The following is a 15,669-nucleotide window of genomic DNA, read 5'->3' as shown; positions in this document are numbered from 1 at the left end:
GGGAGTAGGTGGCTTAGCATCTAGAGTGTCCTGGATAGGTGACAGGAAGGTCTCTGGCAGTTCCTTTTCCTGGGCCATGGAAGCGATGGCCAGACACACACTTACCCTGGTGTCGTAGCAGTTGGGGTCAGCCCCCTCAGCACAACACTCTTCAGTTAGGGCGACAACTTCCTTCACCAGCTGGCTGACCTGTTCAAATGTGCCGCTGGGAAATTTCCTGCTGTATAGGATGAGTGACCTGAGGGGAGAGTGTGATTATATTAATTGGAGTTGAAATTTTTTTGGCATTTTGACTCATGCCAAATAGGATATCTATTCAACTTTTAAATGAAATATTTCATACATTAGCTTTTTTATTTGACTAATGATGGTAATATGAGGTTACATGTTGGGCATTTGCTCTAGGAAATTTATCTTGTATACAGTAACAACTGGATTTGTAGTTCCCATCAAAACAGCCTGCAGCCTGTTATGAGCTTACCCCAAAGAATGTACTATGTAGGTCATTGCTTGTGTTTTCCAGAATCCAAAAATGGACAGTTCTAACTTACCTCAGAAACCTGTGTCTACTCTCTATCACAAAAAACTCATTCATTAATTGACCAGTGGTAGTTTCTTTGACTGCAGTAACTGTAGTTCACTGGCGACTCTGGCTGATCTCTGTCTGACCTGTTGGTCCACAGTGGTCCAGAGCTCTTTCCTCATCTCAGAGAGCAGTTCGGCCTTCTAGACTGTGGAAGTTAGCTTGTGCTCACTTTGGTTCATGGTCAAGTACCCAAGAAAAATGCATGGACACTGCAACTTACAAAGATCTGAAGTCATCTTTCCCCAGCATGGCGAGTTCGCTGCAAACTTTGTCCTTTTCATAGTCTCGGCCTAGAGAGAAGATAGAGAAAATGGGTGTTTTTTTTTTTTCTTTTAATGAATATTACACTAAATAGATGTGTGAAGTGCTCTTCAAAATGATCCGTGGTAAAGGCATTTCTTAATATCTGTGCACAGTCCCATTTGGAGGTGTGTTTTCAGCTGTTTTCTCACAATGAGCCTCAAATTTTATGATTTCTTTTTATTAACTTTTACTATGTAGCAAGAAAAAAGGTAAAAAGGCTAAAGTCATGTTAAGGATAAGTCAAATGTTATACATCAGTTAGTGAGTTAGAATCACTAACAAGAAACCATTCTCTTCAGACCAGATAAAATGCTGAAGAGGATTATTTCTTTCCATCTTTCCATTTCCCTCTCTTCCTCCTTTCTCTCTTCCCACCTCTTTTCTCCTTCTTTTTTCTCTCCTTCCCTTTCATTGTCTTATGCCTTCAACAAGACAAAGAACAAAAGGAAATGGAGAGGCTTTTCCACTCCAAGGTGAGTTTCCAGTTGTATGAAGTCTGAACTTGGAAGAGGCCAGTGATTACAAAACCTGCTGCCTGATTGTGACCACGCCAGACTCTAAGGACTTCAGGTAGGGAAACGAGAGTCTAAGGAACAATGTGGAGCAGTTCCTCACATTTTGGGCATAGTAAAAACAGTTTTGTAACCACTAGTTTTTGTTAGGTTTTCCTTAGAGTTTGAGATACAGTGGACAGGGATCTGATTCAACTCCAGAAATCTAAATGTAATGGGACAGGTAAAGTAGCCTAGGGAGCAAAGAAGATAGAGATACAGACCAAATGAAAGAGCAAGGGGGCCTCAGTCATCTTTATTTTGTAAGTTTGGAATCTTTTCCCTAAACTTCTAGTATTCAAAAATCACAAAATAGCTCTGTTAAAAAAAAGTTTTACCTTTTTAATGCACACTAAGTAACTGTTTTAAGAAGCTCCCTCTATCAAACTAGCTTTATTTGTGTTGAAACTTTTATTGTGACAATCCAGTAGTGTGCAAAGTGAATTCTGTATGAAAGTGGGGAACTATTGATGAATATTTTGAGAAATAATTTGTTTCTAGCTTTTCAGTTTCAGAAGTCTCATTTCACAAAACATGTTGAGTTTCATTTCACATGTTACAGAAATGCAGTATGCATGAGAAGACACTGTAAATAAGCATTACATATTAACCTGTCCAGGAGTTTTGAGTAAATCAGAATATACTTGTTCGCACAAAGTGTTTTGTATCTCATAGGAATTACATACTGCTTTAGTTAGGAGAATATTGCTGAGAGAAAAGTGGGAAATTGGACTGTGAGAATTAAAGTCATTTTGGAACTGTCTTTGCTGGATCATTTAGCCTTAGGTGGGAGAGGACACAAATGTAGTCTCAACAGGTAGTGCTGGCATTGTATTGAAGTACAAAGTATAATCTTAAAGAAAGAAATAACCCACAGAGGGAGGCATTACTATGATCTTTCAGATGTATGGCCTTGGATGTATTTTTGGAAAAATTAACTTATACAGGAGACAATATCTAGTGTGGATAATTAGATATGCTAACCCTTTCCTTATTGCACATACACAAAAAAGCAGTAAGTTGCTGAAATGGATTTGTAATGTAATTATTGCAGATTGATTTCTCATACCAATGGAATACTTTATGAAAAAATTAAATTTATTTTACTATTTGCATGGTTGTGTGCATGCATGGGGGAAAGAGAGAGAGAGAGGGAGGGAGGGAGGGAGGGAGGGAGAGAGAGAGAGAGAGAGAGAGAGAGAGAGAGAGAGAGAGAGAGAGAGAGAGAGAGAGAGATGCACGCATGATGCATGTGGGTTGCCAGAAGCTTCAAGGCAGTTAGTTGCATATTCTCCCTCACAGCCAGAGTGGCTGCTGGGAATGGAGCTTGGGTGTCATTCAAGAGCAATGTGAGTTCTTAACCTCTGGTCCACCTCTCCAATCTGAAAAGTATTTTCAGGCTAATTAAACTCATTTAAAGTTAGTTAAATTTATATAGTAAGTGAATTATGAATATCACATTTTTGTTCTTTAATGTATCACTTAGAAAAAGAATGATTTAGACTTCAGTGTGGTGACAGAAATTATTGGCATGGAGTTAATGACTCTTGTGAAATCACGTTCACACCAAGTGACCTCTTTGTACTTAATGTTTACAAATTTCATTAATGATTTTTAACATCATGACCAATTAAATCTACATTGTGAAATATTCTGATAAATCATATCAAAACCTGGATTTTTGAAAATGACTTGTACTTGGTTTTGGGAAATTCTGTTGCTTCTTGCACATTACAAGCACTCCCAACAAATAGGAAAATATTCATTCATTCTTTCATATGTGCCACAGATGTGCTACGTATGACATGTACTCTCTGCCTGACACAGCATTCACACTGAATGTGAGATGTGATGGGACCAAAACAGGTTCATCCTCACCACCATGGATTGTTCATTCTGATAGCAAGAGCTGATGAAATCCTCCTGATTTTGGTACAAAGTCTATGAAGAAAGATGCTTTGGGTTCTTTTGCTGTTGTAAAGACATTCACTAACTCCTGACTTTGTCACATGTAGAGAATGAATCTTGATTAACAATGACTTGAGTTGATATTTTACAGAATGCTATAGGCTATTGCATGGAGCAGTTTTTCTATTTTCATGATGCTTGATTTTGTCAACCTTTAAATTTGTACTCTATGAATGTTCAACTCAAACAAAGATAATTAACATCATAATAATAGCTAGTTTATGAATACCAATGATTTGAGTAGCACTGTAGTAACTATTTAATGCATAGCATACCCTTTAATGTTTATAGAAATGTAATAAAATGTGTAGTTGATCACAGCTCAGTCATTGTTACCTATACTACTCTGTATGTGCAGCGTGCATAGAACTTCATCATTTAAAAACATTTTTTAAAAAAATTTGATGATGTTGATGATGATGGTGATGATGATGATGGTGTGTGTGTGTGTGTGTGTGTGTGTGTGTGTGTGTGTGTGTGTGTGACTGTGTATGTGCTTGTGGGTGCCCACAGATACTATTGAAAGAGGGTGTCAGATCCACTGGAACTAAAGTTACAGGTGGCCATGAATTACCTGAAATGAGTGTTCTGGAAAATGAACTCTTCCTTTTCAAGAACAGTGAGTGCTGTTAACCATTGAGTCATTTCTACAGCCCCTAGAACTTTGTCTTTGTGAGATGTTTTTAGAGAAAATTATGTTTGCTAATTATCGTAACTATTTTGTTGCATTTGTTTCTGTGAGTTAGAGAATCACTTTTAAATTTGGCACCATTCTCTTTATGATACTAAAGGCTTCATTGTTAAAATGACTTTCTGAAGTTCTCATTATGATAATCATGTCTTCAAAAGTTTTCATACTCAACCATAACTTTTATTTTTAAAAGACAAGCTTATGCCAGGCGGTGGTGGCCCACGCCTGTAATCCCAGCACTCAGGGCAGGTGGATCTCTGTGAGTTCGAGGCCAGCCTGGTCTACAGAGATAGTCCAGGACAAGCTTCAAAGCTACAGAGAAACCCTGTCTCGAAGAAAAAAAAAGACAAACTTACAAGACACAAGAAAATAGAAAGACAGAGTGTTGGCTGAACTTCTCAGTGAACTTCTTTGGTTTCAGCAGACACAAGGACTTGAAATAACATTGGGAATTTATGAGTGAGTCTTATAAAAAAGATCAATGCTAATTATATTCCCTTTAAGTGAACTTCCATATTCTATGAAAAATATTATTGGGAAGGGAACTTCCCTGTAATAAACTTCTAAGTGAACTTCTAAACTAAGTAAACCAATATAAATTTCTAAGTCCTGGGTACCTGTCAGTTTTGTATACAACATGTATAATTTCACAGAGCCAATTTATTAACCATTCATTGTGACATTTTAAGAAATTATCCAATTGAGGATGTCAAAGTTGTGTTTCTGTATTGTACTTCTTGAATGAGGTGACATAAATAGCAAGTGGTGATGATCTTCTTTTGTTGGGTAGTTACACGTGATCTGCTTCATAACTCCAGAAAATAACTCAAAATAAATTAAATATAATCAAATGAAGGACTTAGCATCTTTAACTACTAAAAACAATCATAGTAGAAACTTACATCATAATGGTTTGAGCAATGATGTTTTTTATGTCTTCAAAAAAAACAGACAATAAAAAGCAAAATAATTGAACAATTGAAAAAGGAACACATGCAAAGTATTTTATTTTCATTTATTTATTTTTATGTGTCTGAGACTGTGAATGCATGTATGTGTCCTCATGTGCATGTCTGGTACCCGAGGATGCCAGAAGAGTGTACTGGATTACCTAGAACTGGAGTTACAGATGGTTGTGAGTCACTATGCGGGTGCTGGGAATTGAACCCATGTCCTCTGCAAGAGCATCCAGTGCTTTTAAATCCTGAGCCATTTCTTCAGCTCCCCTATGCTCCAAATAGTTAAGACTTCAAAGGAAACAAGATGAGATAACCCACAGAGTGAGAGAAATTTAAAGCTACATTTATAAGAGATTACTATCTGAAATACATAAGAAAATCACATCAAGAAACAAACAATAAAATTTAAAAATAGTAAAATGACAATTAACATTTTATAAAAGAAGAAATACAGATACATGAACAATTTCTAGCAGCTATATGTAAAAATTTACAACGTAAAACACCAGGGAAATGTAAATCAAAACCACAGCCTGATGTCATTTCACACTTATTGTTAGAGTGGCGATTATTAAAAAGAAGACAGATAGTGTAAGGATGCAGAGAATAAGGAATCCTCATACAATGTTAGTGAGGATACACTTCATAATAGCCATATTGAAAACAGTGTACCAATTCCTAAAAGAACTAAATATACAGCTACAGTACTACATTATCCAGCAATGCTACTTCTGGGTAGGTAAACAAAGAAATAATGTCAACATGTTGATGAAATCTTTGAATTTCCATCTTCATTGCAACAGCATTATAATCACAAGACTTAAGATATTAAAATAACCCATGTGAACCAGTGGAAAAAAGGATAAACAAGATGTGTTATTGATACACAATACATTACTATTCAGCCTTACAAAAGAAGGAGATTCTATTAATTAGCAGTGTGCCTGATCCTTGAAATAATTATATTGAGTACAAATAGCTAAGAACAGAAGAAATGTAACATGATTCTATCCATTGAATGTAAAGAGTCAAACTCATAGAAATGAAGAGAGCAGTGATGTTTATTAGGGGCTGCAGGCTGTGGGGGCGGGATTGGAGTTGTTGGTCAAAGAGTTTCAGTTAGATTAGAAGATAAGTCTTGAGACATTTTTTAAAGAACCTAAAACTTAGTCTAATATGTCTTAAGATACCTTATATTGTAAACATGATAACAATGGTAGACACTCATGAAGAGTTTATTTCTTCTAAAACAAGAATTCCATATTAGCATTTGATTTTCCTTCTATCATAGCCTTCTACCTGTAGTGCTGGAATTCCATGATTATGACATGAGCCATAAAATCTGGCTTTCAATTTTCCTATAATAATCAAAACTACATTTGAGGTTAGTACTCGAATTTTGCAGTATTTATACAAAAACTTCATTGAATGAAGCACTGTTCTGATCCCGGGACTTACAGGGGGGAATAAAATCGAGTTCTCTCTTTCATGCGGATAATTATATGATACATTTGTTGTGATAAACAAACGAGTAGCTGGAGAGAAGATGAGGGAGGGGTAGCAAGAAGAAGGATGAGCCGGGATGAGTGGATGGAAGTTGGGAGCGGTTGGTTCTGAGTGAGGTTGGCTGGAAGCCCTCACTGTAAGTGGACGTTGATCAGACAGCTGAAAGCTATCATAGCCATCTGGATATGTGGAGGATCAGTGTTCCACGGAGATGGAAGGGTTGGTGATGGGCTCTAGGGTGCAGAGATATACAGCGTGGAATGGTTGAGGCTGCTCTGTCTGGAGAAGAATAGGTGGAAAAGTAGGGTGAAGGTAGTCTGTAATGCAATTAGATGGAAGCAGGTAGTGGATGGAAACCTCATGTATTATTCTAAGAGACATCTTTATCTTCTTACATAGATTGAACCCATGAACTTTTAAAGGGTGTGCATATTTATTCTTATACCATGCACATAATGGTGACTGCACACCTGGCATTGTGCTTTATAGTGGTGAGCTGTGACATTGCTGTTGATTTTCCGGGGAGGGGGGAGCTAATATTTCTTTTGATGATGATAGTAGCTACTTCTCTAACTTATTTTGAGTTATTTTGTAAAAAAGAGGAAGAAGAGAAAATGTAGTTCATTTACCAACCCTAAGGGAACTTCCATTTTTTGCAGTTTGGTGTTATACTTAATAGAAATATGTATACAGAATAGCTTAAAAATCTCCAGTTATTTCCTGTTGACGATCATTATCTTAGGGACTACAAAGCTGTGTCAACAGTTCTCTTTACTATGGGAAGAGTAGGGGAAAGACAGCGGCAGCTCATTGCTGGCTCCATTTCAGTTCTTGGGAAAGAACATAGATCAGCCAGCAAGAACTGCCTCTGCATGTCTTGGGCCAGCAGAAGTGGGTGTCTGTTTTCTTATGATATCACCATGATTTGGCAGATTTGCTAAGTCCATTTCTCCCCAGATGTGTCCAGTTCCCAAATGCCCTCCGACAGAAAAGAACAGGGCATCTGCAGCAGGTATCATTTCAGACCCAGTTTCCAAAAGACAGCTCCAAAGATACCATCACTCAGGAAAGATCCAGGGTGTTTAGAAAACTGATTTCAATAGGGTTTCTTGTGGACTGTCAGAGCCTCGATGACAGTTAAGGCATTGATGGTGAACTATGGAGTGACACGTGGCTAGTTTCTTAAATATGCCAGGCCATAGGAACAGTTTTCAAGATGTGTCTCGAGCACATGGTGCTTGGAACAGTGTGCTAGGAAACTGTTAGGTCTCTCAAAAGGTGACAGTCTTAGAGAACTACCCTCCCCACCTCGACCGCCAAGCCCCTGCTTGCACCTGTTGGGAAGGCTGCATTCCCTCAGTCCGCGCTCTGCCACTTCCAACCAGCAGGGGGCACGCTCAGCCTCCAAAGGGTCATAGCATGGATCTGGCCGGTGCACTTGATGTTACTGACCAGGAAACAGATGAAGGAAGCAATTCCTAGCAGGGTTCTGGGTGCCGCACTTGATGTTACGGAAGGGAACTATGGATGAAGCCTCTGGCAAATTCTGAGTGGCTTTTCCTTGTACATGTGTTTTACATGGCTCTGGGTATCATCTGGCCTACAGGATGTAGGCTGTAAAACTGAAGTTGCTGCGATTCCTGAGGGAACTGATTTGACTTTTTTGGTATTTGTTTCCTCTGGGACTATGGCTGCTGAGAATGTTGCAATAGAGATGGGAGAATGCCCATTTGGCAGAGGAGGCAGAGCTGACGCCAGCTGCTGGGTCAGGACTCCTCTCAACTATGGTCTTCACAGGCATCTCCAAGATCTAGCTACTGCTGGACTTTCGATTTTAGAGATTCAGTCTGAACTAGCATCAGTAGGATTTTTCCCGGTTATCTGTGTCCCCAGAAACTCTGTTGCAAAGGTGCTTTTGGCTCTCTCTGGGCCATCATCACCTACACAACTCATTTATCCATTTTTATCTCTTTTTCTAAGATTTTTGTAGTCTTAGCTAAGGACTTATATCTTAAGCATCTGTGAATGAATAAAACCGAATTTAACATTATTAGGATAACAAAAATAACATGGAAAAACATGAATGGAGGGGCTGGAGAGATGGCTCAGTGGTTAAAAGCACTGGCAGCTCTTCCAGAGGACCTGGGTTCAATTCCCAGCACCCATACAGCATCTCCAACTGTGTGTAACTCTAGTTCTAGGGAATCTGGCACCTTCACACAGCCATACATGCAGACAAAACACCCATGCACATAAAATAAATAAATCTTTAAAAAAATGTGAATACAGCCGGGTGGTGATGGCATATGCCTTTAATCCTAGCACTCGGGAGGCACAGCCAGAAGGATCTCTTTGAGTTCAAGGCCAGCCTGTTCTACAAAGTGAGATCCAGGACAGGCACCAAAACTACACAGAGAAACCTTGTCTCAAAAAGCAAAACAAACCCACCAAAAATGTCAATACAAAAAGAATAAGATAAAGTCAAGACTGAGTTTATTCGTGTTGTAATTAGTGATAATTCCTGAGAAGGCATGCATCCCTGGTTAAATATGTTACTACTATGACTATAAATGGATGACCTGGATGAGGCTGTTAAGGGAGACTCCTAAATGAAAGCCATAATTTGACAAAGCAGACTATATACAGATTCCCTTATAAGCATCACAGAATAAGCCAGAGGAGAAGATTACTCATAGGAAAATTGATAAATTTATAAATTTTCAAACACCACAACTATGCAATGAAGGATTAAACTAAGGTTAACAGATCGGCAGATAAATACATTGAAGCTTCTCTGGAAAGTTTTCAAGCAGCAGAATTTATAACGTGGCATACATCATGCAGTCTGTTAACATTGTTAGAAGTCTTAAAACAGCATAAAGGTGAACATACCATTCTAAGGGAGATTTCCACTAGAAATAAGCTTTGTTACTTTGTTTATTGTCCTATTACACAGTTACCAAAATTTCTTATTATTGTGTGAGAGGTATTGTAAAAACTCCAATTCCTTCTAAATGCCCAAGAGTAAGATTCCTTAATGAGGTTCAAAGAGATCTCTCTGATGACTCCTGGGACCACTGTCAGTGGGATGCTGCCTAGGAGGATAAGCATTTGGGGAAAACATGCTCAGTTGTATATCAGAGTCTCCAGTTACATTACAGATCTCATTTATCCAATGTGTGAGAGATAATTGAAAGGTCTGTAACTCTACCTTCTTTTATGAGTCTTTCTGTTTATTTTGAGACAGTCTCAGGTAGCTCAGACTGGCCTTGAACTCCCTGTGTAGCCAATTCACCAGGAGGCCTTGAACTACCCTCCAGCTTCCACCTCCTGTGTGGTGAGGTTGGCAGCATGTACCACACCCAGCTCTGCCTGGTGTGGGGAGCATTTCTTTCCAATGCTAAATGACACAGCTGAGCTCAGATCAACCCCACTTGGTCTTTCTTTCATTCTGTCTCCCAAATCATCCACCGTTTCATCTGTTTATTACTACCTCTTCAGTTTTTAAAGTGGCACCAGAACATTAAACTAGTAATAGTTCTCAGTCACAAGGGGAACCTTACCTCGCTCTAGAGCATGCCCAAGTGCTACGGCCAGCAGGAGAACTAGAACCCTCTTCATGTTGTGTCCAGGGAGCCCTGCAGCACCTCTTCTCATCTGGGGGTCACCATGCAAAGGCAGGAGCACAGAGCTACCAGTCGCCTTTACAAATGCTCCTAACTAGGAACCCATCAATTATTAATCTCCACACAGAAGCAAGGGACAGTCAACCTTGTCCCCAAAGAAGAAAAATAATATCATCATCAAGGCAAATAGATACCCCGGCAGGGGAATGTGGAGGAGAGTCTGGGAGATTTTAATCATTAACTTTGTCAGTGCAAAGAACCAAGGCATAAAGATCCTTTCCCACCACAGTTTTTCCATTGAATGGACGTAATGTCCTAATTGGGACACACTTGCCCCTCTGTACAGAGGAAAAGACATATCTATGTATTGTCTTTGGATACTCCCTACCATCCTTATGTATATATGGAAAATTGGAGGATTATGTTTCTTCCTTTCTTTTTCTCCTTTTCTCCCTCCCTTCCTCTCTTTAAGTCTACCACAAGAAAGCATCACTTTAGACTATCACAGGCTAGATATTTTAAGTAAGTTCAGGAACCACATTCTTGCCCAGCTCTTCCTGCTGTGTGACCTTGGGGGTTTACTCCTCCTCTAAGCTCACTGTTCATTTGTGAAATGTGCTCACAACTCAGTTCCTTTGCCACTTGCTTGGCGTGGAATTGATAAGCCATGTGTGGAGCTTTCCAGGGCACCTAACACATGTTCACATGCATTAATGGTACTTCTTTTATTCTAGTTATTGCCACATTCTCCTTGACTCTTCCTGCTTACAATGTCTGAAGAAGTTGTAGGAACCACTGAAACCTAGAATCCATTTGAAGATTTTAAAATTCAATGCCTGTGAATACCCTTACCAGTCGATTCAGTAGCTAAAGATTAACCATGCAGGCAGAGTCCACTGACATCCCACACCATAATAAACAGTTATATTCTCAGTTGGCTCATTGACCATATGGAAAGTGCATGAGTGTTAAGTTCAGAAAACGGAGTCTAGCTGGTTGGAATAGCTGATGGTGCAAGATTAAATAGGAACTATTTATACAAAGCCAGCGGAACCCCACACAGCAGAAGACATTGTCGGAGGCTGGAAGCAGTGGTAAGGGCTTCCTGCTCACACACTAGCTGTGTTCTGTGTAAAGATCAATTTCATGTCTAAGACTAATCTTCACAATTTCTCTTTCCTTTGAGAATGTTAAAGCAAGTTTTATTCTCAACTACAAGCTATTTGGGAGTGGATGTATGTATAAACATATGTCCCAGAATACCAAGACCACCAAGAACACAGACATCAGTATGATAATTAACACATTTGTATATTTTTGTACTTTTCATGTCAAGATTACACTATGATGGATACTAAATGGGAGGGAAGGGATGGCCACACTGCAACCCACAACTCCAGAGAGGCTAGCTAACAGGGAAAGACCCTAGGACAGACACATGGATGACCCTGTGAAGGAGAAGTGGATGAGATCTACATGAGTGAACTGGGGGGGGGTGGCAAAGGGTGAGGAGTGGGGGATGAGAACATAGGGAAATGGGAGGGTCAAGCTGGAACAGGGACAGAGTGGGAGGGCAGGGAGAGAGATAACATGATAGATGAGGATATCATGGGAATAGGAAGAGGTAGGGTGCTGGGGAGGCTCTCAGGAATCCACAAGGTTGACCCCACCTTGGTCTGCTGGCAGTGGTCCAGAGGGTGCCTGGACTGGTCTACTCTGGTGACCAGCCTAGCAAATAACTTAGCTGTCATCATAGAGCCTTTGTCCAGTGACTGATGGAGGCAGATATAGAGATCCACGGCCAGGCACCAGGCTGAGCTCCAGGAATCCAATTGATGAGAGGGAGGAGAGATACTGCAGGCAAGGGATGTCGAGATCATGATGGGAGGATGTGCAGAGATGACTGGCCACACTAGTGGAAGCCCATGAACTGTGGACTGGTGGCTGTGGAGCCCCCATGGGACTGGACTAGGCCCTCTGGATGCGGAAGACAGTTGTTTGGCTTGAACTGTTTGGGGGGCACCCAGGCAGGGGGATCAGGATCTGTCCCTGGTCTATGGGCAGGCTTCTGATCTGTCCCTGGCCTATGGACAGGTTTCTGGAATCTGGTGCCTGTGGTGTGACACCTTGCACAGCCTTGGTACAGTGGGAAAAGGCTTGGACCTGCCTAGGCTCAGTGTGCTGGGCTCTGCTGACTCCCCATGGGAGACCTCAATTTGGGGGATGTGGGGATGCCGGGTGGCTTGGGAAAGAGGGCTGGGGGTAGGATGAGAGAGGAGTGGGGGATCTGTGGATAGTATGTGGAGTAAGTAGAAAATTTCTTAATAAAGAAAAATGAAAAAAATTACAGCTGATTAGTTATTCCACCATGAAGTAGTTATTTGTAGTCATTGTGGACTGGTCAATGTGTCTTCCTTTTAGGCCTCTCCTGAGGACACTAGAATTTCCACTAGGTGATATTTGGGACAATTCTGATATACTTTTGCAACCCAACATGCTCTTTTCTCCTGGATTTTACTGCATTTTTGATGAGGGACATCCATGTTCCCTGTTCCACAAGCTAAAATATGTGGGAATCTGCTGTATTTTTCACTCTATTGCATGCTAAAATAAAAAGTTGTGTACATTTTCTTGGCCACAACTTCAAAATACAACAAAAACTTCATGAAATTTTATTAACTTCATTGTTATTAGCCTCTTGGTATTTTTGCTTGGTTTATTTCTAAATTCCTAGCTCATTTCTGAAGATACACCCTTCACTCAATTTCTCCTTCATAAGGAGACAGGTTGTCCCTCTTTCAACTGTAGGTCAGTTTAGAGAATTTGCATATTCAATACTTCAATGTTATAACTTTATGATAAAGTTTTATATGTGATTAATCATATCATGCTTCAGTATCTCCATATTTTCAACCATTTGCCTTTTCATATAAATTTCCTGAAGATGTGTTCTATTTACCCTGTATATGATATTTTATATAGTTATCAGAAGTGGATGATCTCACTGTTCCAGTGTTTTTAGAAAGGTGGTTTAGATCCATGAAAACTGGGATTATTTTGTGTATTTCTGATTTTACTTTAAAGAAAATCATTATGTAGTTATAGCCTTTACTACAGAGGAAATGTATGCAGTCCTTTATTTCTCCATTATACTTTAATAAATTTACTGGTCACAAGACAAAAAAAGACACACTATGAATAGACTATACTTTAGAATCTACTCAATATTTCAGTCATGTTCTCATAATTAGTTCTTTCAAAATATATTTTCCATGGGTGCTTGCAACAGAATTGAAGACCTGCCCATGTCTTCGTTTTTAAAATTTGTAACTTTATCTACATTCTGCACTACTAATATTTAATGATAAACTACATGTTGCAAGAATTGCAACATCTCATTTCGGCATGCTCTTAAGAAATCATCACACAAGCTGCCAAAACTATCCTCTAGGGTGTGTCTGTCTTTTTCTAACTGAAAATCGGCATGAATGCATCCATTTCACTCTTACTTTTGTGACTCATCTTTTTCTTCTGCAAGGTGATCATAGGCTGTGATCCTAAAGCAGAAGTATTCTGAAGTAGCCAGAACAAAACCTTGTATAATTGTTGGTAGTAAATCCATTGTGAAAAAAAAAAAAACCCTAGAAAAAACAAACAAACAAACAAACAAAAACAAATCAAACTTCAAAGTCTGTTACAGCGACAGTTGTAGAAATTGATGACTTTATTGCAGAAATATACATTTAATTAAAAATTTAAGCAGTGCACTTGTACAGGTATCTTTTTCCTATAAATAATGTATTTAGGGCTGGAGAGATGACTTGGTGACTCAAAGTGCTTGCTGCATTCCAGGGGACTGGTGTTTGGTTCAAAACACTTGTGTTGGGCATTCACAACCATACTCTAGCTCCTGTGGATCCAATGCTTTTATCTGACCTCTCTGGGCACTTGCACATAGGTGGCGCGTGCATGTGCGCGCGTGCACACACACACACACACACACACACACACACACACACACGCATTTCAAATGAATAAATGTTAAAGAACTCCTTTAAAACAGCTTTTCTTTTCTTTTTTTTTTTTTTTTTGTCTGTCCCTCTATTAGCTTTAGGGAAACTTAGATTCTTTCCTCAGCAGGAAAGATGGAAGGACAAGAAGAAGAGGCAAGGCCATTCTTGAGTTCTTTCTATCAGGTCTCTTCTCGAAGTGGCTCCTAGGTGTTACACTCTTTACCTAAGCAGTATCTGTCACATCCGATGCTGTGAAAGACTGCTGGAAAATGCCCCCAATCCCTTACTCCAGTAGAAATGACCTCCTTCCTGAGAGTCTGTTTCCTAGTCTGCCCTTATTCCGTTAAATGCATCATCAGTATGTTTGTCTGAAATAAATATTATTGCTTCATGATATGCCACCTTTTAAATCTATCATCACCTCATAAGTTATTATTTAGAATGTTAAAAATCTATTTAGCAATTTGGAAATGCCTAATGACTGCCATGTGGTACAGCAGATTGCTTATTGTATTTTTCTGCCCTAACTGAAACATTATGCCCTTTGAGGAACATCTCTGCCCCAACCTTTCCTCCTCTAATGCCATCCTCTGATACAACCTTTCCACTCCACTTCTATGAGGCTGGTGTAGTTTAGAGTCTAAGCATAGTAGTGATCACACAGTATTTGTCTATATGTACTTGCATTTTTCACACAATGTCCTCCAGGCATTAACACTGCAAATTATTTTATTCCTTCCTTTTAAGGACATTAAGTATGGTGTTGTCTCTCTCATATATCTCACATGTGTGTGTATATGTATACACACACATACACGTTTGTACACTATATATACTTGCATGTACAAATGTATGCTATTTCCTTCATTAGTTCAGGGGTGGGCATTTGCATTATTTGCATATCTTAACTCCTGTGGATAATCCTGCAATAAACCCATCAATAGAGACAGCTTTTGGATGGACTGATTTCAATTATTTAGGCTATGTACCCGGATGTCATCATAGTTCTGGACCCAATGATCACTCCGGTTTTTAGTTTTGAGAGGCTTCCATGCTATTTTACATAATGGCTGTACTAATTAATATTCCTACCAACAAACAGTATTTAAGAGTCCCCCCTTTTCCTCATTCTCAGCCACACTTTTTGGCATTCATCTTTGTGACAATAGCTAGGTACAGAGTGGGCAGACTTCAGGGTATTCTTGCTGGAGTCATTTTCCTATTCTTGACTTCTGTGAGAAGTTCTGGTCTTGCCCACCCCTCCCCCTGATTCTTCCCTTTCACTGATGCTTATTCAAGTTAAGTTTCTGTGCCTCGTGGTGAAAAAGCCTTCTGATTACCTAGCCTTTAAGTCATTCTCTCTGTTGCCATCATTTATCTAACACCCAGATAAGACACGGTTAAAGTCTATCTAGTCAAAGCCTTTCAAGCCAAGGTCTGTGTTTAAAGTGGTTACTCCTTTTGGA

General features: G+C 39.5%; 1 protein-coding gene across 1 annotated transcript in view; it reads right to left on the bottom strand.

Annotated features, from left to right (window-relative positions):
- The window catches only part of Gc (GC vitamin D binding protein), a 34,155-nt gene extending 23,778 nt beyond the window's left edge, over nt 1-10,377 (bottom strand). Inside the window, exons 1-3 of the mRNA XM_036201634.1 lie at nt 10,128-10,377; nt 807-876; nt 106-238 (exon numbers count right to left, since the gene is read on the bottom strand). Of these exons, the coding sequence (XP_036057527.1) occupies nt 106-238; nt 807-876; nt 10,128-10,221 (297 nt within the window). The 5' untranslated portion in view covers nt 10,222-10,377. The remainder of the gene's footprint in view (nt 1-105; nt 239-806; nt 877-10,127) is intronic.
- Between the last annotated feature and the right edge of the window lie 5,292 nt (nt 10,378-15,669).

Source organism: Onychomys torridus, chromosome 10 (genome assembly GCF_903995425.1).
Source record: "Onychomys torridus chromosome 10, mOncTor1.1, whole genome shotgun sequence".
Classification (NCBI taxonomy): domain Eukaryota; kingdom Metazoa; phylum Chordata; class Mammalia; order Rodentia; family Cricetidae; genus Onychomys; species Onychomys torridus.
The sequence above is the reverse complement of the archived record's forward strand: the minus strand, read 5'-3'. Positions and strand labels throughout refer to the sequence as shown.